The sequence below is a fragment of the Chiloscyllium punctatum genome, chromosome 2, assembly GCF_047496795.1.
Source record: "Chiloscyllium punctatum isolate Juve2018m chromosome 2, sChiPun1.3, whole genome shotgun sequence".
NCBI classification, from domain to species: domain Eukaryota; kingdom Metazoa; phylum Chordata; class Chondrichthyes; order Orectolobiformes; family Hemiscylliidae; genus Chiloscyllium; species Chiloscyllium punctatum.
The window spans coordinates 154,451,030-154,473,906 of NC_092740.1; the positions used below are offsets into that span (position 1 = coordinate 154,451,030).

The 22,877-nt window shown below is 41.3% G+C and overlaps 1 protein-coding gene across 1 annotated transcript; it reads right to left on the bottom strand.

Annotated features, from left to right (window-relative positions):
- Positions 1–22,761, bottom strand: LOC140492572 (very low-density lipoprotein receptor-like). Its single transcript, XM_072591546.1, has 14 exons — positions 22,647–22,761; positions 17,343–17,465; positions 16,563–16,928; positions 14,988–15,110; positions 14,799–14,930; positions 11,832–11,951; positions 10,552–10,680; positions 7,630–7,801; positions 7,043–7,267; positions 4,520–4,638; positions 4,306–4,445; positions 2,897–3,038; positions 2,156–2,299; positions 1–59 (listed from the first exon to the last, which is right to left on the bottom strand). The coding sequence occupies exons 1-14, from the start codon at positions 22,759–22,761 to the stop codon at positions 1–3; spliced, it is 2,109 nt and encodes a 702-aa protein (XP_072447647.1).
- Between the last annotated feature and the right edge of the window lie 116 nt (positions 22,762–22,877).

Genomic DNA, 22,877 nt, shown 5'->3' on the forward strand with positions numbered 1-22,877 from the left:
TTACACCTGCGCTAAACTAGCAAAGTTGGTCTGGTCCATTTTCTTGGAAGTGAGGGGGTCTGGCCATAAACACCAAGTCAAAAAAAATTGACCTTAAACTGAACTTTCCAACCCTCCTAACACTGCCTTTGGCTTGCCTCACCTCAAGAGGAATTTTTTCTGCTTTACCAAGATGAGACTTTCCAAATGTAGAGTTTGAAATTTGTTAGTTTTAGTATTGGGTAGATTGTCAAAAGGGAAATGCTTGGCTTTAAATGACCAACTGAATACACAAAAAGCAAGTAACCCATTTAGAGTTACAAGTGGAAGGGAGGAGTTTAAAACAGGTAGTTACTTAGCTGGAGATATTGGGAAGAGAGATAATTAACTCAAACCAGAAGCCCAGACAGATGGTTGACAAATAGAAGGCAGGTGAGTTGTAATCCCAGTTTGATTGGGATGAATAGAATCTTTACTGTTGCCTAGTTTGAAACTAATGTAGAATTTACAGCAGGCTTGCTCATTACAAAAAAAGTTATCAAGCAAATTTGTTTGTGTTAAAACTAACAAGCACAGGATTTATTGTTAGGTGGTTTCAGGTGTTACAGGTGTGGGCAACATTGTTACCCATCCTGAATTACCCGGAAACAGTAGCTTATTGCCCTGACTTTGCTGACCATATCAATCACTGGGTCTGGAGTCCCATGGAGACAGACCAGGCAAGAACAGCAGATTGAATCTTTCAAACAGATAGTGAGGTGGATGGGTTTTTGTAGGAAATGGTAGTTTCATGTTAGAGGTTAGCTTGATATCTCAAATTTATCAAATTAGGGATTCCAAATGCACATTGATGTTACTTCTACAAGTTGTATCTTCAGACAGCTTATTAATCAAATATTACATGATAACACAAGACATCTGGTTTATTGAAGACTATTTTATGAATGCTGGATATTAGCCTCTAGGCAGATGTTTTTACTTTCACATGGCTACTCATGCCTAGTAAGGAGTCATTCCATCCTAGGCTTTCAGACCCTAAAAATCCCTCAAAACATTCAACATGCAGGGAAAAGTAAAGTAAAAACAGATCTAGTTAGTGGAATAAGCTGAATTCTAGAATTAAGTGCAGCATACTTGTTCTAGGTTTGCTTAGAAAAATCATTGATTTTCATGTCAAAATCTAGAATTTGTTAGATCAAGTCAGCCATTTGGCCCACTGGATCAGTTTCAGAGTGCAGCTGATCTCAATCTTCAGCTTTTTCCCCATAACCAGCATGGTGTTTAAGGTTAAAAATCTCAGCCTTTAAAGTTAACTCAGCCCCTACAGCCCTTGGTGGGAAGGAATTCCAGATTCAGAAATGCATCCTCACTGGTGTCAAATGGTTGACCCTTTATCAATTCTCATACATTTTCCCAGAGTCATCTCAAAAATCTTGTACATTTCAAAAAAAAAGGACAGTCTTTTAGAGACTAGGCATAAGACCACCAGGCTGGAACATTCTTTGGACTCAGTGCCAGTAAGACTTTCATTAGATTAAAAAAAAGACCAAAAAGCTTTTCACAATTCAAGTAATTTTTCACAAGTTCCCATTTTTAAATACTCCACTCAAAACGTGGAAATATTCCACCTGCACTTACCCTAAACTTGGTTGCTAGCTTTTGCACAACTCCTAAAACCCTCTGCTGTAGCTGTCTGCAATCTTCCATCATTTAAAATAGTCAGCTTCTCTTCCTGCCAAAGCGCACATTGCCCCACATTATATTCCATCTGACCGTTTTTAAGATTAGATTACTTAGTATGGAAACAGGCCCTTCAGCCCAAACCCACACTGACCCTCTGAAGAGAAACCCACCCAGGCCCATTCCCCATATGCACTCCACACTACAGGCAATTTAGCATGGCCAATTCACCTAACCTGCACATCTTTGGACTGTATGAGGAAACCCACACAGACACTGGGAAAATGTGCAAACACCACAGACAGTTGCTGGAGGCAGGAATTGAACCCGGGTGCCTGGTGCTGAGGCAGCAGTGCTAACCACTGAGCTGCCCCTTTGCCCACAATCTGTAGAGGAATGTTAGACCATCCTCTACTTCCCCATTGTTTGCTGCCACCCTTATTTCCAATTCTAGTCAGATTTATTTCTACCAGAGAACAAACAGACCACTATTTACCCAGTTCACACAATCCTCCATCCTTTAGTTTCATTCCAGTTGGACACAAGCAGGTGTACCTTGGCAATTGATTGATCTGTGGACCAGGAAGACAGAGGTACTTACAGGCTCCATTTTCCAATTCCTCATTGCACCAGTTTTTACCTGTTGAGATCAATTTTCAATTCAGTAATAAGGTCACAAATGTTTTGATAACAAAAAAGGGAAGGCTCAAAACTTTCATCTATTGAATACAACATCTAAAAGGCTAGAAAAGTGTCATTTTGCATTGTAAGTGGTTGCTAGTCAGATTCACATTGACAATTCAAATTGGTGCACAAACAGGTAGAAGGAAAGTTCACACTAGAAGCAAAAACAATTGGAGAAACCCAGCAGGGCTGGCAGCATCTGTGGAGAGAAAGCAGGGTTAACATGGAGTAGTGACCCTTTTCACAGTTGGAGGAGTTTCTGAAGGATCACTAGACAGAGTTGATTTTTCTTCCCACTGATGCTGAGAGACCTGCTGACTTTCTCCAGAAGTGTTTTGTTTTAGACTTTCAACAAATGTGACTGGTTTTAAAATATGCATTAGATTCAGTAGATACAAGTTCTGAGCAGCAGATAGAAGGAGAGTTCACGTCTACAGCATTAACCAAACTTGGTCTTCAGTTATTGATGGTTTAAAATTACAGTTCTACAACAATTACACAGTCATAATATTAAACTCCAAAAATCAAGGAGCAACATGATTAGATTCCCTACCAGATGGTTGTATTAAATCATGATAAATAATGACATCATGAGGTTGAAGAAGATTGGAGACTAAAGTCATGACATCTGTGCCTGTATATTTGTTGGCTCCAAAAATGGCTTCATTTCTTTCATCAGACCAGAATACATGATCCTGAAATAAACAAAAATAAACTTCATACCCTCATGACAAAAACTTTTGATCTGTTCTGCTAGGTGTTGTATATTAATTATACAATAGGCAATAACACCCAATATGGTTTAGAGCAGCTCAGATGTCCCAGGAGTGGCAGAAACAAAAGCAGGTGGGAGTACATACCATTGATATTCTGTTGGAGGTACATCTAGTCTTATCTGCCTGGAATTTGTATCCAAAATTTTCCAAGCCACTGCTAGGAAAGTGGCAATTCCCTACCTATCCAATCACTTTCAACCCAAACATCAGGAACATTGTTTCAACTAAATATTAAAGGCCACTGCTCTAAAGCATTGATGGGTGGAGAACAAAAACATTCCTTTAGAAGAATGGGAGGGGGAGGTGGGAAAAGAAGAGAGAAGAGAGAAAATGAAGTGGTCAAAGGATTGCAGGAGGAGGGGTAAAGCCTTCTGACCTTACTCTTAAGGCTAGTTTTTTTTTCAAAAAAAAAAAAAAAGAGATTCCAGCTCCAAGTGACCCCTAATTTTCAGACCATTATTATACATGGGGCTATGGCTGGGGACTACTCCAGGGACTTGTTAGGTCAAACAGATTTAGAGTGCCAGCTCATTTCTTGCACTCACCAAGTTACTAAGTCTGTGAGCACTGACAAGACATTGATCCCAGAAATCTGGTCTTGTCCACCCTTTCCATTTATGGAGATTTAAAGGCATGTCTAGCTTCTCATTCACACCACTATCATAACTGATACCTTTTTCCAAGTGCAGTGCTCAAGAGTCAGGTGCCACTTAAAATCCTTTTGTAATAAACTGCTTAAAGGCCAAACAGTAGATAAACCAAAGTGATGTTAAAGGTTCTGCATTTGTGAAAATTGCAAGAGCTGGCTTTGTAGAACAATTGAATGCTAAAAGTTATAGGTTATGCAAAATACTATTTAGCCATTATTCTTCATAATGGAGCTTCAAGAGGGGGAACCTATACAACATTTAATATGATGAAGTCAACATCAACATGCTTAAAAAGGAAAAACTATTTTCACTTTGATGGCTAGAGCTGAGCCAATTATATGGATGAGATTTGTTGAGCAAAAGCTTTGCTCACGATACAATTGCATTGCTTTCCAAGAGATTGATTGATCATTAGAGAACCAATGTCCAAAGGTGCTTCAGAACAATCCCTGTATCACCGAAGTATGGTCAAAATCTAGAAACCGTACTCAGTGGTTTTGAATCTTAGACCTTAGACAAAAAAAAAGTGACATTACCTCAAATAAGGCGACAGCAAAAGGATGAGCAAGGAACTCCTGTGAATAAAGCACTGTTCTTTGGTCTTGTCCATTAACGTCCACACTGGACAACGTGTGAAGCTTTGAGTCAACCCAGTACAGACGGCTGTTCACGAGATCTGTGGATGAAGTTGAAGGATTAGCAGCTAACTCCTATTTGGAAAGATAGTCATTTACCAGCCAGCCCACTTACCAAGTGTGATGCCATTTGGTGATTCAATCTTGCTGCTAACCAGAAGCTGCCTATTGATGCCATTCATTCCTGCTTTCTCTATAGAGGATGGCTCACCCACATCTGACCAATACATGAACCTTCGAATGACAGACACCATTTAGTCAATTAACATTCGATCTAGTCATGAATAAAGTTTATAAAACTCCATTGTATTTTATTCAAGCAGCATTATGGTGAAGCTTAAAGAGTTCAACCTGGATAAATGCAAAGTGATATTTTTTGCAAGGTCAAATACAAATGCTGAATATAGGATTTAAGACAGTATTCTTAGTGCGGAGGAACAGAGGGATCTGGGTGTTCAAGTACATAGATCCCTCAAAGTCCCCAGTGAGACCACACTTGGAATATTGTGTCCAGTTCTGGTTGCCCTACCATAGGCAAGGGCAACAATAGCCAGAGACTTTTCCCCAGGGCAGGATTGACTGGTACAAGGAGTCAGCTTGAAGATATTAGGAGGGTATATTAAAAAAAAAAAAAGAGATGTCAGAGGTAGGTTCTTTAAGCAGAGAGTTGCAAATGCATGGAAGGTGTTGCCAGCTGTGGTGGAGCAAGCAGTCATTAGGGACATTTAAGTGACTGCTGGACATGCACATGGATAGCACGAGTGGAGGAGTGCATAGGTTACTTTTACACTAGGATTAAATCTTGGCACAACGTAGTGGGCCAAAAAAAAAAGGGCCTGTTCTGTGCTGTACTTTTATGTTGATTGAGAGATGAACCCTTGGTTGAACAAAAAAGCCACAATCTCAAATGGGAGAAACAAAAAAAAAACACGACAAGATTTCATAGTTGTTTCAAAACCAGGAAGTGTTTATTCATTTAAGCCTACATGTTAAAAATGCATTCAGGCAGCCTAATGCCAATTTTAGGTCAGGGCTTATGAAACATTTCCACAATTATGGAACCATAGAGAGAACATTCCCAATTAGATTTGATCTAAATTTAACTCAAGTAAATAACTGAAAATACTGAAGGTGACTTTATACAAGCCTCATAACCACATTCCTTTTGATTAAAATGTCATCTGTGACAAGGATTTATTCTTTAATTACTTTGTAGAAAAATTGGTCTTCAGATCAACTCCAAAACCTCTGGCATTTGATCACAAATCAAGGGAGTTTTTTCTAAAAGAGCTGAAGTGGCCAAAGTGAAACTTCAAATAAAAAGAATTAGAAAATTTCATAATTCAAACACTAGTTCTACCATGTGTAAGTCACATACACATCACTAATAAAATTTTGGCAAGAGGCTAGTATTGTTAAAATGTTCTGTAGAAGTTAGTGTTCAGATTACATGGAGCCCCACAATCAGTTTGGTACAAAGACTGAAATGAGTTTGCCCTCAAATTCAAGTGATATGACTCACTGTTGTACAGGAGGTAAAAACAATGCCTGCAGATGCTGGAAACCAGATTCTGGATTAGTGGTGTGGAAGAGCACAGCACTTCAGGCAGCAAAAAAAAAATAAATAAACGTTTCGGGCAAAAGCCCTTCATCAGAAATAAAGGCAGAGAGCCTGAAGCGTGGAGGGCGAAGTTAGAGGAGGGTGGGGGTGGGGAGAATGTAGCATAGAGTACAATGGGTGAGTGGGGGAGGGAATGAAGGTGATACCTCAAGGAGGGTGGTGGAGTGGATGGTGGAAAAGGGAGATAGGCAGGTAGGACAAGTCCAGACAAGTCATGGGGACAGTGCTGAGCTGGAAGGTTGGAACATGAGGAAGCTGTTGATGTCCACATTGATGCCCTGGGGTTGAAGTGTTCAGAGATGGAAGATGAGGTGTTCTTCCTCTAGGTGTCTGGTGGTGAGGGAGCAGTGGTGAAGAGGCCCAGGACCTCCATGTCCTCGGAGGTGGGGGGGGGGGGGGGGGGGTAGTTGAAGTGTTGGGCCACGGGGCAGTGTGGTTGATTGGTGCGGGTGTCCCGGAGATGTTCCCTAAAGTGCTCTGCTAGGAGGCGTCCAGTCTCCCCAATGTAGAGGAGAGCACATCGGGAGCAACAGATACAATAAATGATATTAGTGGATGTGCAAGTAAAGTTTTGATGGATGTGGAAGGCTCCTTTAGGGCCTTGGATAGAGGTGAGGGAGGAGGTCTGGGTGCAGGTTTTACAGTTCCTGCAGTGGCAGGGGAAGGTGCCAGGATGAGAGGGTGGGTTGTAGGGGGTGTGGGCCTGACCAGGTAGTCAGGAAACAAGTTAACAAACTCTGCCTATTACTATCATGCAAGACAACCTTGTTAGCCAGTTTTAGGTCAACTCCAGTTTTCCAACCTTTACCACTGAAAATTAGACTCAAGGGAAAATGTGATTAGTTGCAGTAAGCTTATGTGACAGAATACCAGGCTTGTCTTCAACAGTATATCTCCATTTCCCATGACTTTCAACATCACTCACCCACTCAAAAACAAGACCCTCTATGTATTTGATCAGAATCTGTACATACAGTTCGGGGGGGGGGGGTGGGGGAAGAGAATAAAACAATTTACCCAGTTAATGGATCAACTGCCAACGAAGCTGGTTCTCTCAGGTCAGTATCAAACAGAGTCTTCCTTGAAGTTCCATCAAATGTAGCCACAGAGATCATTCTGGTACCACGATCAGTCCAATAAATATGCTTGTAGATCCAGTCCACAGCAATCCCCATAGGAATACCTACATTCTCAATAACTCTAGTGACACCAGTTTTGCTTTTCTCTTCAGACATGAACAAACTAAAGGAAAGAAAGGAAAAGGGAAGGAGGTTGTCAAACTTGGCAAGAATTTCTAAGGACCACCATTAAAATATGCCCCCTTAAAATCTTGTTAAACCAAAGTGAACTGCAGTAATGAAAAGGTCTCAATTTTAAAAAGTTGACTAAACAGACTAATATCAAATACTTATACTATAATAATTGCTGAAATGCTGTAGGGTAAAAGATGAAAATATGTGCTGTTAAATTATTCATGAAGCAAAATTTAAAAAAGAGGACAAAGGACAAACTGCCCTGGAATACCCAAAAGCAGCAATGACCATCTGAAAGGGTTCCCAAAAAGACCTGCTGTAATGATTAGTAATACTACCAGGATTCGTTACCTGAAGATTGCTTGCTGACCTAAGTCAACCCAAAAGATTTGCTGTTCTGAAATGTCAGCATCCAACGCCACTACATTTCTCAGCTGGTCAACTACTTGGGTATACTCTTGGTGATAGAGCCCCATCTTTCGAATATCGTGACGATTAGTAAAGATCAGATAAGGCTCTTCGCCTAGGAAAGAGAATAGACAAGGATGAAACTCAAGACATCTGAAAGAAAACAAATTCAAAACAGCCTTCAGCAATGTTCATATTGAATGACTTGTGCAAGCCAAGCTGAATTTTAGCTTTAACTAGAAATAAAAATTCACAGCCAAAATGTGCAGAGATCTACATTTGTAGTTTTCCCTTCAGCTTCTGCATGCCCCAGCTCTGTCCACAATGCAAAGATCAACACCTTTAGTTTTCAAGTAGGTCAACTACACAAGATTATAAATCTGCGCTAGTCAGTAAATAGGTAATCATTTGTATCCCAACTGGAGCTAAGATACTTCCAGCCAATTGAGTTTAAGCAAAACTGCCTTCACTTAATGGGCACCACCATGCCTCCTTCAGTCCCAGACAAGTTAATTTGTTAGTCCAATCTTGATTCCTTGTTTAGATCCTGACAGTTGTATTGTTCATATCTGAAGCGAACAGGTTTCTGACAGACTTCAGCTGAAGTAGCTCCTCAGAAGGCTGTTGTGCCTTGGACAGTGATTGATGCATCTTTAGCCATAGGTGAGGTCAAAGAATAGCATACGTTCCTTTCAAATGGGCAACGGGGACAAAGTTATGGACAGTCAGTGCTGTAGGGAAAAAGAGATTAAGGACATTTGGAATTCAAAGTTTGGAAAAGAATGACTTTAGGAATAATCAGCATGATTTTATGTAGGAGTTGTCTCAAACCTTGAGGTTAAGGCAGTGGATGGTGTCCACATGGACTTTACTAAAGCATTTGAAGAGGTCCTTGATGGTGGACTGATCCAGAAGATGATATCACATGGGATCATGGCAAGTTACCAAATTGGTACATAATGGCTTGGTCATAGATTAGGCTAACTGGAGGAGGAGTGATTTACTGACCAGAGGTTTGTGATCCATGGTGTTCTGCAAGGATGTGTGCTGGGACCTGTTTGTAAAAACGATTTGGATGAAAATGCAATTGATCACATAAGTTGCAGATGAAGAATTGGTGGAGTGGTGGATAGTAAGGAAGGTCATAAGACTACATCAGCCTATTAGTTCAATTAGGAAGCTGGGCAGAGAAGTGGCAGATAAATTTTGGGATGTCAAAAAAAAGAGATAATATATAAATGGCTGGACCCCTATTCAGGAGGGATCATAGGGTACATGTCCCCAACTCCTTGAAAGTGGCAACAAGTGAATAAAAGTGATAAAGACAACATACAGCAAGCTTGCCATCATTGGTCAGGGTTGCAGAAAGTGTGGTGCTGGAAATACACAGCTGGTCAGGCAGCATCCAAGGAACAGGAGAATAGACATTCCTGATGACTAGCTCATGCTCAATCTGCTGGAGACCTTAGGCTCAAGGCAGACTCTGCTCCTTGGAGGCTGCCTGACCAGCTATGCTTTTCCAGCACCACACTGATCTCTAGCATGTGTAGTCCTCAGTTTCTCCTCCTTCATTGGTCAGGGTGTGGAGTATAGAAGTGAGACATGTTGCAGCTATATGACTCCAGATAGGCCACACTACAGGAGGAAAGAGGCAGATTTGGAGGGTCCAAAATAGTTTACCAGGACATTTCCTGGATTTGAGGGCATCCGCTGTAGAAGAAAAATTGGATTAAATGCAGATGTTTGTGTAAAAAAAAACAAGAGACAACTTGATTGTATACAAATTGGTGGGGCATGGAAAGGTTAGGTAGTCTTTCCTCAGGATGGAGGGTGTCAAGTACTAGGGGGGGTATGGGGGTTATAAAGGTGATGGGGAATGTTTAGGAGATTGATATCAAATATCTGCTTTGCCTCAATGTTTAGGATGCATGTAGACAGAAGCAAAGAGGGGATTCAGCCCTGGTGCAGGTAGATGGTATTAATTTAGAATGGTACAGCAGACATTGGGCCTGGTCCTATGCTGTACTCTTCATCCAAGTGTTAGACTGCTAACTCTTTACTAAGTAAATGTAACTTCAAATTAGCCTTTTACTTTTCCACAAGGGGAGAGACTGGGCCAATGATACTACAACAGCATGGTCCATTATTAACCACTGCAAGTTGCAAAGGCCTCCAGTGAATTCCCAATCTGCTACTCAAGAGTAATGGGCTAACAGGGTAATGGTACATTCTTGACAATGTAGGAGTTAGGCAGAAAGTTGGATTTTATTTATTTAAAATTCACTCCGGTTGGAGGAAGTCACTAACTAGGCAGTATTTATTGTCCATCCCTAACTCCAGAGAGCAGTTAAAAGTTAATCACATTTCTATGGGTCTGGAGAGAGAGAGAGATGTAGGACAGACCAGGTAAGGATGGCAGCTTCTTTCCCTGGAGGGAGGGACTTGGGTAAGCCAGGTTTTTTTTTGACAATTGACAGTGAATTATTCACCATTGACTCCCAATTCCAGATTTTTATTGCATTCTAAATTCTAGAGTCTGTCGTAGCAGAATCCAAACCCAGGTCCCCAGAACATTACCTGGGTTTTTGGATTCCAATTGATCAATACCACCACTAGGTGGTTGCCTCCCCTAATTACAAAGCAGGTGTGTGTATTTGAACTTTTGATTGACCAAACAATTAGTCATTAGGAACAAAAATCTTTTGCATCAATACAACTCAGCTCAAGCCTGTTTGCTACAAGTGAGTGACCATACCTGTCAATCTTGACCCTTTTTGAAATCCCACTGGAGACCAGAACAGAGCAATGCATACTGCCCAGAACTATGAACACTTGCAAGCAAGTCACTTGAAACGTTTTACTTGCCTCCAACAGCCCTGCAGCTTTGATTAGTTGTATCCAAGCGATATCCTGCTAAGCATTCACATTTAAAGCTTCCGTTTGTATTAATGCAAGTTTGACTGCAGACTCCAATATCTTGACATTCATCGATATCTGAAAAACCAAGAACACTTGTGAATGAGGCAAAGACTTTGATAGGTCTTTTTCTAGCTGGCTAGATCTAGAGAACTGGAATTCAAGAATGCAGTGGTTATGCTGCAGTTGTACAAAATAGTGAGATGCCACGGAGTGTGACAGCAGATCTGGACACCACATCTCAGGAAGGCTATATTGGCCTTGACCGAACAACTTTACAAAAATGATACTTTATTTCAGGGGTTAAGTTTGGAGGAGAGATTGTACAAGTTAGGCCTTTTCCCCTCCTCATTGAGTGGGATGAATGATCCAATTAGTATCTTGGAAGACAAGCCAAGACAGTAGATAAACTTTTCACTGATTAGGAATACTCAAAACAGGGCCATATTGGACACCAAGGGCCAGATGATTCAGGAGAGACATTCTACACAAGGTAGTGGATGTTCAGAACTCTTCCATAAGTAGTGGATATGGAATCAGTTCCATTTTTAAAAACTGAAGGCAAGTAATTTGTATTTTTTAAATTCATGGGGTAAGTACATTGCTAGGTACACCAATGTGTAATTGCCCAGAAAGGCAGGAAAGTCGGCCACCTTGCTGTGGGTCTGGAATCACGTAGATTGGAGTAGACAAGGATGGCCAATTCCTTCCCTAAAAAAGGACATGGTAAACCAGATGGGTTTCCATTTCTATTTGCTAAGGTATGGCATACATCCTTCTCAATCAAACAAAGGTGCTCCAACATAGTTAGCTAGGGAGATCCAAGACCTGACCTAGTGAAGGATGGATTTCTGGGAGGGGATTGTTAGGGGCACTACTGGGTTTGTTTCTTAGGGAGGTAGTCAGTTTACTAAAGCAAAAAAACTGAAAAAAGTCGTCCAAGCTACCTATGCAAGTAGCTATTTTATGTCCTACAGCCACTACAAAAGGATCTTGACTGACTAATACATCTTACTAATGTACCTACAGAGTTTGCGGTTGTTGCAGTAAGCTTTTGGGTCAGTTATGATCTGATGTGGAAGATTAATGGCAATTCAAGGTACCCTTCAAGGCATTGATTTTGCTATTGCTTGCTACTTTAGGATATCTAATACACTGCAGTCTTGAACCAATAGTTAATTACACTTTCATAAATCAATCTGTATTGAGCAAAATCAGTACAAAATTACCTGCACATGTTTTTGTATCGACCAACTCAAAGCCAGTAGGGCAGATACACTCATAACCAATGGCCAGATCTCTGCAGATGTGAGAGCAGCCTCCATTGTTAACTTGGCACTCATTTAGGTCTGCAGTGAAAAAAAAAACAGCTTTAATCTCCCAGACTCAAATAATTGGTTCCAAATTTAACGATGTATAAATGGGTTTAAGGATCCCAAATACTTTGAGGGGAACCACATTCAGTCCTGAACTGAGTGTAGCATTACAGGTAGACAGGGTGAAGGTAGAGTTTGGTACCTTGCTTTCACCGAGTATAGGAGCTAGAGGTAATGTTTCACTGTATAGGAGATTGGCATGGTCACTTAGAATACTACATACAATTCTGGTCACCTTTCTTCAAAGATAGGCTTGATATACATCAAGCCTAAGTGGCTGTGATTGGAGGGTTTGAGTTACGAGGGGCTGAACAGGCTGGTGCTTTCCTTCCCCCACCTCCCAGAGTATTGGAGGAGGGCTGACCTTATTGAAGTTTATAATGGCCAGAAAAGCAGTGAATAGCAAAGTCTTTCCTTGGGTAGGGGAGTCCAAAACTAGAGGGCACAGGTTTGAAGGGAGAGATTTAAAACAAGGGACCTGAGGGGCAACTTTCAGAGGACAGTACATATACAAGATGAGCAGGAAGAGGAGGAGTGGGTACAATTACAGCATTTAAAGGTATCTGGATAGCTAATGTTGTTGAAGGGTGAGGGAGATGGGCCAAGTGTAACTAGATCAGTTTAGGATATGGTCAGCACAGCAGAGTTGGTCTGAAGGGTCTATGACCACACTGCCTGCTACAAGTACAGCACTACACTTGTTTTCTCCTGGTGAGTTTGTGGTGACAGAGCACTTTTTGCAGGTTTGAAAACTAGTACACTTCTCATAGCTAACCTGTATAGCAGGAGCAATCCTGTGCTTTTAACTATTGCAAGCAAGCTAGTTAACTAATTCACGCACTGAATCTGGTCAAATTACAAAAGTGCTCACAAAGTATACTGAGCAGAAGTTAAATAAATTTTGCTATCCTTTGTTCTGCATTTTAAAGTGTTTGTTAGAACCATCCACTACATTTCTCCATTTGACTTCTTGGATACATGTAGCCTAAAGCCAAGTAATCAATTAGTGGCTTCCAACTAACAAGCAGGTTGATTCATTGACTGGTTTTAAGCCACTTATTTGCAGCCTCCTCTCACTCACCCCTGTCCTAAGTGTTTTCTCCACTACCCTCCCCTATTGCACAAAGGACCTCCCTAGCAATTTGCTCAATCTCTTACACAATTTCACTGCTCCAACTAGAGGTGGTTTCTTCCTGCGTTAAGTGACCATGCAGCACCAAAACTATACAGGAAGAGGAGACGATGGCAACATCTTACTAAAAAGTCTAGGGGAGGCAACTGTTGATTCAAAAATCAACCTCTGGACAGGTTGGCCTCAACATTGTTGTGAGTAATGATAACTCCATCACAGTAACATCATTGCTATGAAGGAAGGATGATACTATCCAAAAGTGGATAGTGTGAACTCCATAAAATAGTCATCTGAAGTGGGTTGTGGAAGTGCCAGATTAATTCTTTACAAGTCACTCACTTATTAAAAACAGGAAGTTACTCCATGTAACTGAGGCAGTTGTGTGCAAGCCAAAAAGGTACATGAAGGGGGCTTGAAGTTACCAAGCCAAAAAAGGTTAAAAGAAACTCAGGCACTTTACCAAAGCCTTAAAATCTGTGTAGGAAATAAAGGGGAAAAGTTGCTTAAAACAAGTTTTTAAAGCTGCAGTATAAAAACGACAGGAGAAGGGTGGGGGGAGGAAGAAGCTATCTTGCTGAAGTCACCTGCCAACAGGGAGCAGAAGAGTCCAAGGCAAAAGGAAAATGTGAACATTTGTCAAGCAAAAAAATTTAGATGTGGGGTGGTGAGGGAGGCATCAAGTCCTCATGGCAATCAATTTGAGCAAGTTGCTGGGAAGTGGGGAGCAGGGAGCAGGGAGTCAAAAACTGAGAACAGGAATGGGAGATTTAGTGCAGAAACAAAAGCACTTGATGAACTGAAGGGAGGATGGAAACTGACCAAACAGATGGATTGTGGCAAATGCAGATGGAAGGCAATTTAAACAGAGGGATCTTATGGCAGTGTTCTTAGGTCTAAGCCAGATGGCTCAATACAAATCCCAGCTGCTTCAGAGGTTTTATAACTGATAAAAAATAACCACCACATTTGCAGGGTTTCTTGTGGTATAAGGGCAATGTCTGTACTTCTAGACCAGGAGGCTCAGGACACCCGCACCAATCACACCGCCCGGTGGCCCAACATTTCAACTCCCCCTCACTCTGCCGAGGACATGGAGGTCCTGGGCCTCCTTCACCGCCACTCCCTCACCAGACGCTTGGAGGAAGAACGCCTCATCTTCCGCCTCGGAACACTTCAACCCCAGGGCATCAATGTGGACTTAACAGCTTCCTCATTTCCCCTTCCCCCACCTCACCCTAGTTCCAAACTTCCAGCTCAGTAACTGTCCCCATGACTTGTCCGGACTTGTCCGACCTGCCTATCTCCTTTTCCACCTATCCACTCCACCCTCTCCTCCTTGACCTATCACCTTCATCCCCTCCCCCACTCACCCATTGTACTCTATGCTACTTTCTCCCCACCCCCACCCTCCTCTAGCTTATCTCTCCACGCTTCAGGCTCACTGCCTTTATTCCTGATGAAGGGCTTTTGCCCGATGTCGATTTCGAAGCTACTTGGATGCTGCCTGAACTGCTGTGCTCTTCCAGCACCACTAATCCAGAATCAGGTTCAAGTCCTACCTGCTCCAGAGTATTTAACATCTGAACAGGTAGATTAGAAAATATCCTACTACAGTGATGAAACATGGGAATATTTCAGAACTTAGTTTAAGTCATTCTGGATACAGAACATTTAGAAAGAGTCCTTACGACAGTATTTGAGGGGCTCATCACTCCAGTCCTTGCAATCTTGATGTCGATCACACACTTGGGTTAGAGATATACATTCTCCATTTTGGCATTTGAAGTCATCAGGTCCTGTGCATTCTGAAGGTAAACAAACTAGGTCAGCACCTTAGAATGGAGATGGAGAATTAACAGTGGACTCACGACACTTACTGTTCTTGCAGTTCAACTCATCGCTGCCATCAATGCAATCTAGAAATCCATCACATTGGCGGCTTTTTGGAATGCAGCTTCCATTATCACAAGGAAGATAATCTGGTCGACATGTTATAGGAGCTTTAAACAAACATCCATTTGTCAGTTCATTGGCATTCAACCCATTAAAAGGAATGTAACAGCTTTAAGTATTTATGAAGATAGAGTTAGTCAGCCTGCCATGTATCAGAATGAACAAGCCTAAATTAGTACCTCATTTCCAGGTAGTCAAACTATCTTGCTAATACCACGATTTAATTCTATTTTAGGTTAAAAAAAATAGAAACAGCAGGCCCAGTTGACAAGTGCTGGCTCATTGCAAATTAAATTTAGTGCATCATAACTATTTATATATGCGTACCAAGCCAATGCTATTACAAATCTTAGAAAGTTGAAGGAAACTGGCTGCAAACAGCCAAAATGTTACACTTGCATAGAACACAAAGCTGCATGACAAGTCCAGTCTGTTGCATTGGGGAACCATGTGGTTTGGTTGGGGGTGGAAAGAGGCGGGGAAGGAAGAAATGTTGGTTTTAAACATAAGATATTGCAGTGTGGCAAGTTCTTTGTTCCCTCATCTAACACCCAATGAGCTGAATAGAAATTTGAGAAGAGCTAAAAACTTCAAGCACCTGCTACATGAAGTGAAGTTATTGCAGAAAGACAGACAATGAGCAAGAGCATGAGTGGTGTCAAGAGATTGGGAAACAATAGACAGAGTGGTCATTCAAGTAGGTAAGGGCAAAATGTGTGCCACAGTTCAATGTTGAAGCTTTAATTGTTTACAATTAAATAACTTTGATAGTTAGGGTTGCCAATTATCCTGAAGATGGTGGGAAGTATAACTGTACAGAAGATACATGGAGGTTACAAAAAGTACGGGCCATGATGTAGCAGATTAAGTACACAGTTGGATAACAAAATCTAGAAGTCTCTAAATCAGACCAAACTGGAATGGAAATTGATCACCAGATTGGTCCAAAATAATCTGAAGTGCTGGATGCCATCTATATTAGAGTGTATGTGGACAGAATGTCAGCAGTACAGACAAATTCAGCTTGGAGCAGAAAACATAAGCAATGATTGAGAAATGTTCCTTAAATTACCCTTAGATGAAGGCTTACCATAAACTTCCACTGGGTAGTGGAGGCAAGATAATGACCTTTTTAACTGCATAGCTCATTTTCAAGTGTCGAATGCATGCAGATTAGCTTCCTATTTATACACTAACTTTCACATTCTGCTGGTCTTCCACTAAGATTCTGTTCAGAACTAAAGTCGACAAAAACAGTGGCATCCTAAACAGGTTTACACAAACTAATTGAAGTGTCAACAATCCACACCATTTTATAGCACAGTAACCAAAACTGTAAGCTTTCTACTCTAAAAAAGATAAAGCAAAAGTTGGAGAAACTCAGCAAGCCTTGCATCATCTGGAGAGAAAACTTCAGGACAAGTGACCTTTGATTCACGTTTGCTGTCTCAGATTTCCAGTATCTGCAGTTGTTTTAAAACAGAAACTTGACCACTTACGACAGTTAACTTCATCACTTCCATCTTGACAATCAACATCACCATCACAGTACCATCGACTATGGACACATTCACCAGAGCCACAAGAGATCTCATCAGGCGGGCAAGTCACGGGAGGAAGGGGATGCCCACAGAGAACTGGAGATTCATCGGATTGATCACTACAATCAACATTAGAGTCACAAACCCAGTGCGAAGAGATACATTCAGAATTGTTACACTGAAATTCATGTGGCCCACAGGAGACTCTGGTACAGTTCTCATCACTTCCATCACCACAATCATCTTCACCATTACAAACAAATGCCATGGAAATACATCTGGCACTGGCACATGCAAATTCTTCTGCGCTGCAAGTAAGGTTGCCTGAATATGAACGAGACATTTAAGTAGATCAAAAAAAAAGGAGTCAGTCAACAAGTCACAACATTTTTCTAAAAAAACATGCTATCAATCAATCCAAATCTATTGTTAGAATATTGTATACATTTAGGCACAAAAATGCTAATAAAATAGACTACATCCTAACTGGGGCTATTCACAAGAGGAATGAGGTTTCAAATTTGTAAACCTGAAATACTGCAGTGTTATTAGATCATGTTCAGTTGGTTCAAAGTTTGAGATCACTAAATGTTTAAAACACAGCTAGGAAAAAAGCTCCAAAATTGGTCAAATGTTAAGGCAAAGTCATTGTTCAACTGATGTATTACATATAAGCCATTAACTCAAGTGTCGAGATCAAAAGGAAAGTTTTAGGTGGGTAAAAAAAAGTCTACTTACCACAATCATCTTCATCTTTGCCAGTATCACAATCCACTACTCCATCACATTTCCAATAAACTGGAATACATTCAAGGGACCCAGGGCCACAGCTTACCTCATCAAAAGCACAGAGGCTCATATCTAGAAAGAGCACATTGAAGCAAGCATCTTTATATTTGTAGAAACTTTACTTGTGGACAGTAAATTAAAATGGAAAGAGAAAGATCAGCAAGGTCCACAGTGAGTAATGTGGAGGCCAATAGCCAGTAGCAAGCTTTGCAACTTCAGCATTTTATATTGCTTGCTAATGCTGAAACCCAGATTTTTGAGATTAGGGACTCCACTCTTCCTCAACGTCATAGGATCAGTGGGTGAAGCAGAACTTAAAGTCACCTCAACTACTGGAGGTTTAGTAAGGTCAATGAACGCTTTGATGTTCAACAATTGCTGTAGTGTAGCAAGTATAGCAGCCAATTTGCATACAACAAGTTCCAATAAACAGTAATGAGCAAATACCGAGAGGGGCAAATATTGGCTTCAGACATCAGGATAGCTCACCAACTTATCCTGAAGATTACGGTTAGATCTTCCACACCCATTTGAGGGAGGGGAAGCCATCTGTCTGACATGCTATCAAAAAAGAGCATAAACTCAGGACAATTACCCCTCTACTCTGGGCGGGGTAAAGAGAAAAAAGGACATATTCAGAATATTTTATTCAGAAGTTCAAAAGGAATGAAACTCTTGAGCCAGAGGGTAGACTTTCATTCCTTTTGATGTTGATGTCAAACTATTTACCAGAAAAGTGTTCAGAACAAGTCTTACTTGATGTCTTGGTTGAAACTCCACATTAATTGAGCAGCCCATTGCTTGGTACACAACTCAAATATTGGAGAGATTGAGACTTTTGAATCTTTGATTATCCTGATAAGCACAATCTTAAAAGGGGGCCTCTTCAGAAAGATGGGCTACTTTGGGAAAACCAGAATTATACAACAAAATGGACATCATTCAAAAAAACTGACATCAAAAAGGGGTATAAAAGAAACAAATACATAAAGATGGAAATTAATGGAGCTAAACCTTAATTCCCCAGACCAGGTGGGTTGCATCAGAGGATTTTTAAATTAGCTGCAGATGGAAGCCCCAGATGATTTGGTAACAGCCAACCTGACACCCATATACACAAAAAAAAAGGGAGAGAACAGGCAGCTATAGGCCAGCTAGCTTAACAAATCGGTCTCCAGGAAAATGCTAGAGTTTATTATAGAAAAGAACATCCAAGAGTGTACCCAAATCAAGTGGAGTCAATAGGGCTTCAGGGAAAATACATGGCAAGTTGGAGTTTTTTTTGAAGGGGTAAAAATCAGGACAGAGAAGGAGTAGGTGCAAAATTTGAATTACCACTGAATGCTGTGGCATTAAGAGTTTCTCCCCCTGGTTTTAGAGGTAGAGACAGGTACTGAGCAGTCTACAAGTTAACTTGAAAAGCCTTGTGTTTAAAAACAAAATTGGAAGGCAGTGAATCTCTCCTAACTACTTAGAAATAGTTTGATGTTCTTCCACTGGGATTGGAGATCTGCAATGAGAGAAACAGGTTGTTTCCTTCCCTTTCTTTTAACTTTGTTACATCCACTGTCACCATGTTCTTCCCCTCCCCCACTTCAGCAGCGCTGTTCTTTCCTGTTGTTTGGCACTTCATGAAGGAAGTTTGCCTAAACCAGTCTCCTGCTCCTTGGATGCTGCCTGACCAGCTATGCTTTCAGCACCACACTGACACTGACCTCCAGCATCTGCAGTCCTCACTTTCTCCCACTTAAATATGTTCAGCCAGCCATTCACATACAGCTCAAATCTGAACCAACATCCTTTCTTGGCTGCACTTCAACCCTTCATCTTCCACTATTACTAAGGCTTAGATAAAAGGCAGGGAGGAGAAATCGGAGTTCATCCCTTGTGGTTGGAGGACATGCAGGTCCTTTGACTCCATCACCAGACCATAGCAACACAACAGTTGGAGGAAGAGTGCCTCATTTTCCACCTGGGAATCCTCCAACCACAAGGGATGAACTCAGATTTCTCCAGTTTCCTCATTTCCCCTCCCCCCACCTTGTCTCAGTCAAATCCCTCAAACTCAGCACCGCCTTCCTAACCTCTCCATCCCCACCCTGGCCTAATCACCCTCACCTTGACCTCCTTCCACCTATCACATTTCTGGTGCCCCTCCCCCCTGCCTTTTATCTTAGCCTGCTGGACACTTTCCTCATTCCTGAAGGGCTCATGCCTGAAACGTCAATTCTCCTGCTCCTTGGATGCTGCCTGACCTGCTGTGCTTTTCCAGCAAACACATTCAGCTAATAATTCAGCATGGCAACTTAACTAGTGAAATGTCATTGTCAGCCAATCATTGCAGACACTGCATTAAAATGTTGTAGGTTGGATAAGTGGAGGAGCATACTTTGACAAATGGTACAAGAGAATAACAGATTTTGGCAGATTAAGCAAGGATTCTGGGTAATCCAAGATGGAGGATAGGAAATGGTGGCCTTAAGAGCTGCCTTAATATTTTAGGTGTTGAAGGTGGTGATTTCCTTGAATTTCAGTAGTGATTACTGTATTAACTGTTGCATTGTTTTGGAACTTTGAGAAAATCAATACAACAGCATTTAAAAAAAAAAGAAATACGAAAGTTGAGACTACATGGTTAGCCAAAGAAATCTACACTGCTGACAGACAGCAGTGAATCTGCACAACTACTGCCTTTGTTTTTGAGTTCAAGTATCTCTGGATATTAGAGTTTAAGAACAAAGTGAAATTCTGCCAGAGGTAGGAGGCTGGTACAAACAAGTAATCTCAATGGATATATGAATACGAAGTGTTTAAGAGGGATATGGGCCAAATGCTGGCACATTTCTTTGCTTAAAGTCAAACTTATGTTGGAAAATTGCAGGGAGATTAAAGAGACTTCATTTCAGAATGAATGGAATACGATAAGGATGTTTTGCTAAAGAAAAAAAACACTTTGGCTACAGCTGGGTGTATTGAACTGTTCAGTCCCCTTATGCAGAGGCAAGATGTTAACATTGAAGGCAATCTAGAGGGGAATACAAATTTATTCCCAGGTATGGAGGGGATGGTCTTAAAGTAGTGGTCTGTACTCAGTTAAGATGAGCTGACTCTTTTGAAAGAGCTTTAGAGGGTAGATGCAGCTCATCTTCCCTTATGGTAGTTTTAAGCATAAACCTCAAATCTCTAACTGGTTGACCATTTAAGATGGGAAAAGTGAGGACTGCATATGAAAATCAGCTGAAAAATGTGTGGCTGGAAAAGCACAGGTCAGGCAGCATCCAAGGAGCAGGAGAATCGATGTTTCAGGCATAAGCCCTTCTTCAGGAATGAGGAGGGTGTGCCAATCAGGCTAAGATAAAGGTAGGGAGGAGGGACCTGGGGAGGGGCATTGGAAATGCAATAGGTGGGAGGTGGTTAAGGTGAGGGTGATAGGCTGAAGGAGGGGGTGGGGCAGAGATGTCAGGATGATGATTGCAGGTCACGAAGACCATGCTAAGTCTGAGGGTTGGGACTGAGATAAGGTGGTGGAGGGGAAATTAGAGAGCTGGAGAAATCTGCATTCATTGCCAGACCATGGTGACATGACGCCTGGAGGAAGAGCACATCTTCTGCCTAGGAACCCTCCAACCACAAGGGATGAATGCAGATTTCTCCAGCCTCGTTTCCCCTCCCCCCACCTTCAGTCCCAACCCTCAGACTCCACACCACGTTTACCTGCAATCTTCCCAACTTCTCTGCCCCCACCCCCTCTCTGGCCTATCACCCTCACCTTGACCTCCTTCCACCTATCATTCCCAATGCCCCTCCCCCCCAGTCCCTCCTACCTTTTATCTTAGCCTGATTGGCACACCCTCATTCCTGAAGGGCTTATGCCTGAAACATCGATTCTCCTGCTCCTTGGATGCTGCCTGCCCTGCTGTGCTTTTCCAGCAACACATTTTTCAACTCGTTTGAGCGCTTCAGGGATAGTGAAACTCAAATTTGTTTACTGCAGAAGATTGCAAAGGCTGCCATTAAAAAGAAATATTCAAGGCAGAAATAGATTTTTAAATATCAATCAAATTAATCCAAGACACTAGCATTGATAGTGCAGATTCAAATGGAAAGTCTACATCTTATCCTGGAAAAAGGGCAAAGCTTCAAGTTTAAAAACGGTTAACTATAGTATGAAGCAGATTTCTTTAACAGCTACCTAGGTGGTATTTCAACCATCAGGATGCTGCAGAAGAAAAAAGGGGTGGTACCCACCACAATTCAGACATTTCAGTGTTACTGCAGCACCAGTATGCAGGCTGCTCAGTGATTATGCAAGATGGCACATTCCTTCTGTAGTTCGTAATAGGTAAAGTGAGCCAGAGTCTGGAAAATGCAAAAAAGGTAGTTTTGCTCTTACACAGCACTAATCCTCCATGGTAAGAATCAGAAGTGGTCTTATAGTGTGATCAGTTGTGCTTGTAATGTGGCCATTCACACAAGTAGGACTACTCGTTTTGTGGAGAACATGTGAAATCTTCAACATTACGATCTTCAATCAGACAGACATCTTGTGAAGACCTAGTTCATGTTGCCTTCTCTATGATCTCAATTAGAGAATCTGAACTAATATGGAGTTAGTTGGAGGTTGTGTTTTGCAGAGTGAAAAAACCAGAATTGTCAGCAACATATTTTCGAGAGAGTGGTTTCATATACTGTATACAAACATATCTTTGAGTACCTGGATTAGGTACCAGACAGAAACTGAAATGGCTGGTTGGTGAGGTGGATGGCTAGTGCTCAGTATTTAGGCAGTTTGGACACAAGGAGAAAAAGCAAACAGTGAGGTATTGCATTTAGTGTCTAAGTGGCTCACAGGCCAATCAGACAAAACACTACCATTTTGTTCAAGATCCATGAAAGGAATTATAACATCTATTGAACTAACATCAAACTAGCTATCCAAGAGTTAAGTGATGCTAAACAAATTTGTCATCTTAAAATAAAGGGAGAATTGTAAAAACCCCTAAAGAAAACTGGATGCTACAAGTCAAAAACAGATTGCTGGAAAACTTAGAACTGTAGAGAAAAATCAGTTACTATTTTAGGTACAGTGACCCTTCCTTCAGGATGAATGATTCCTTTGTAATGATCATACAGACTAAAGTGTTACCTTAACCATTCAAAACAGCAAGATCAAAACTACCTTGAGTTTGAGTGGTTATCCAATGCAATGTGACTATTCTTTTACAGTAAAAAAATGCAACAGCAAATACTTACAACATTCTTCTGGGATTTCATCAGATCCATCTTCACAGTCAGCATAGCCATCACATTTCAGTCTGAGAGGGAGGCATTGTCCATCAGGACACACAAAGGCTGTTGCTCCACACATTGTGTCACCTACCAGGAGAATAGTCAATTTTAATTAGGCCTTTGTTTAAATCCTGTGATTTTTCTTAACTTTAAAATGTCATGAACATCTGCTCAGAGGTAATACTATGGCTGAAT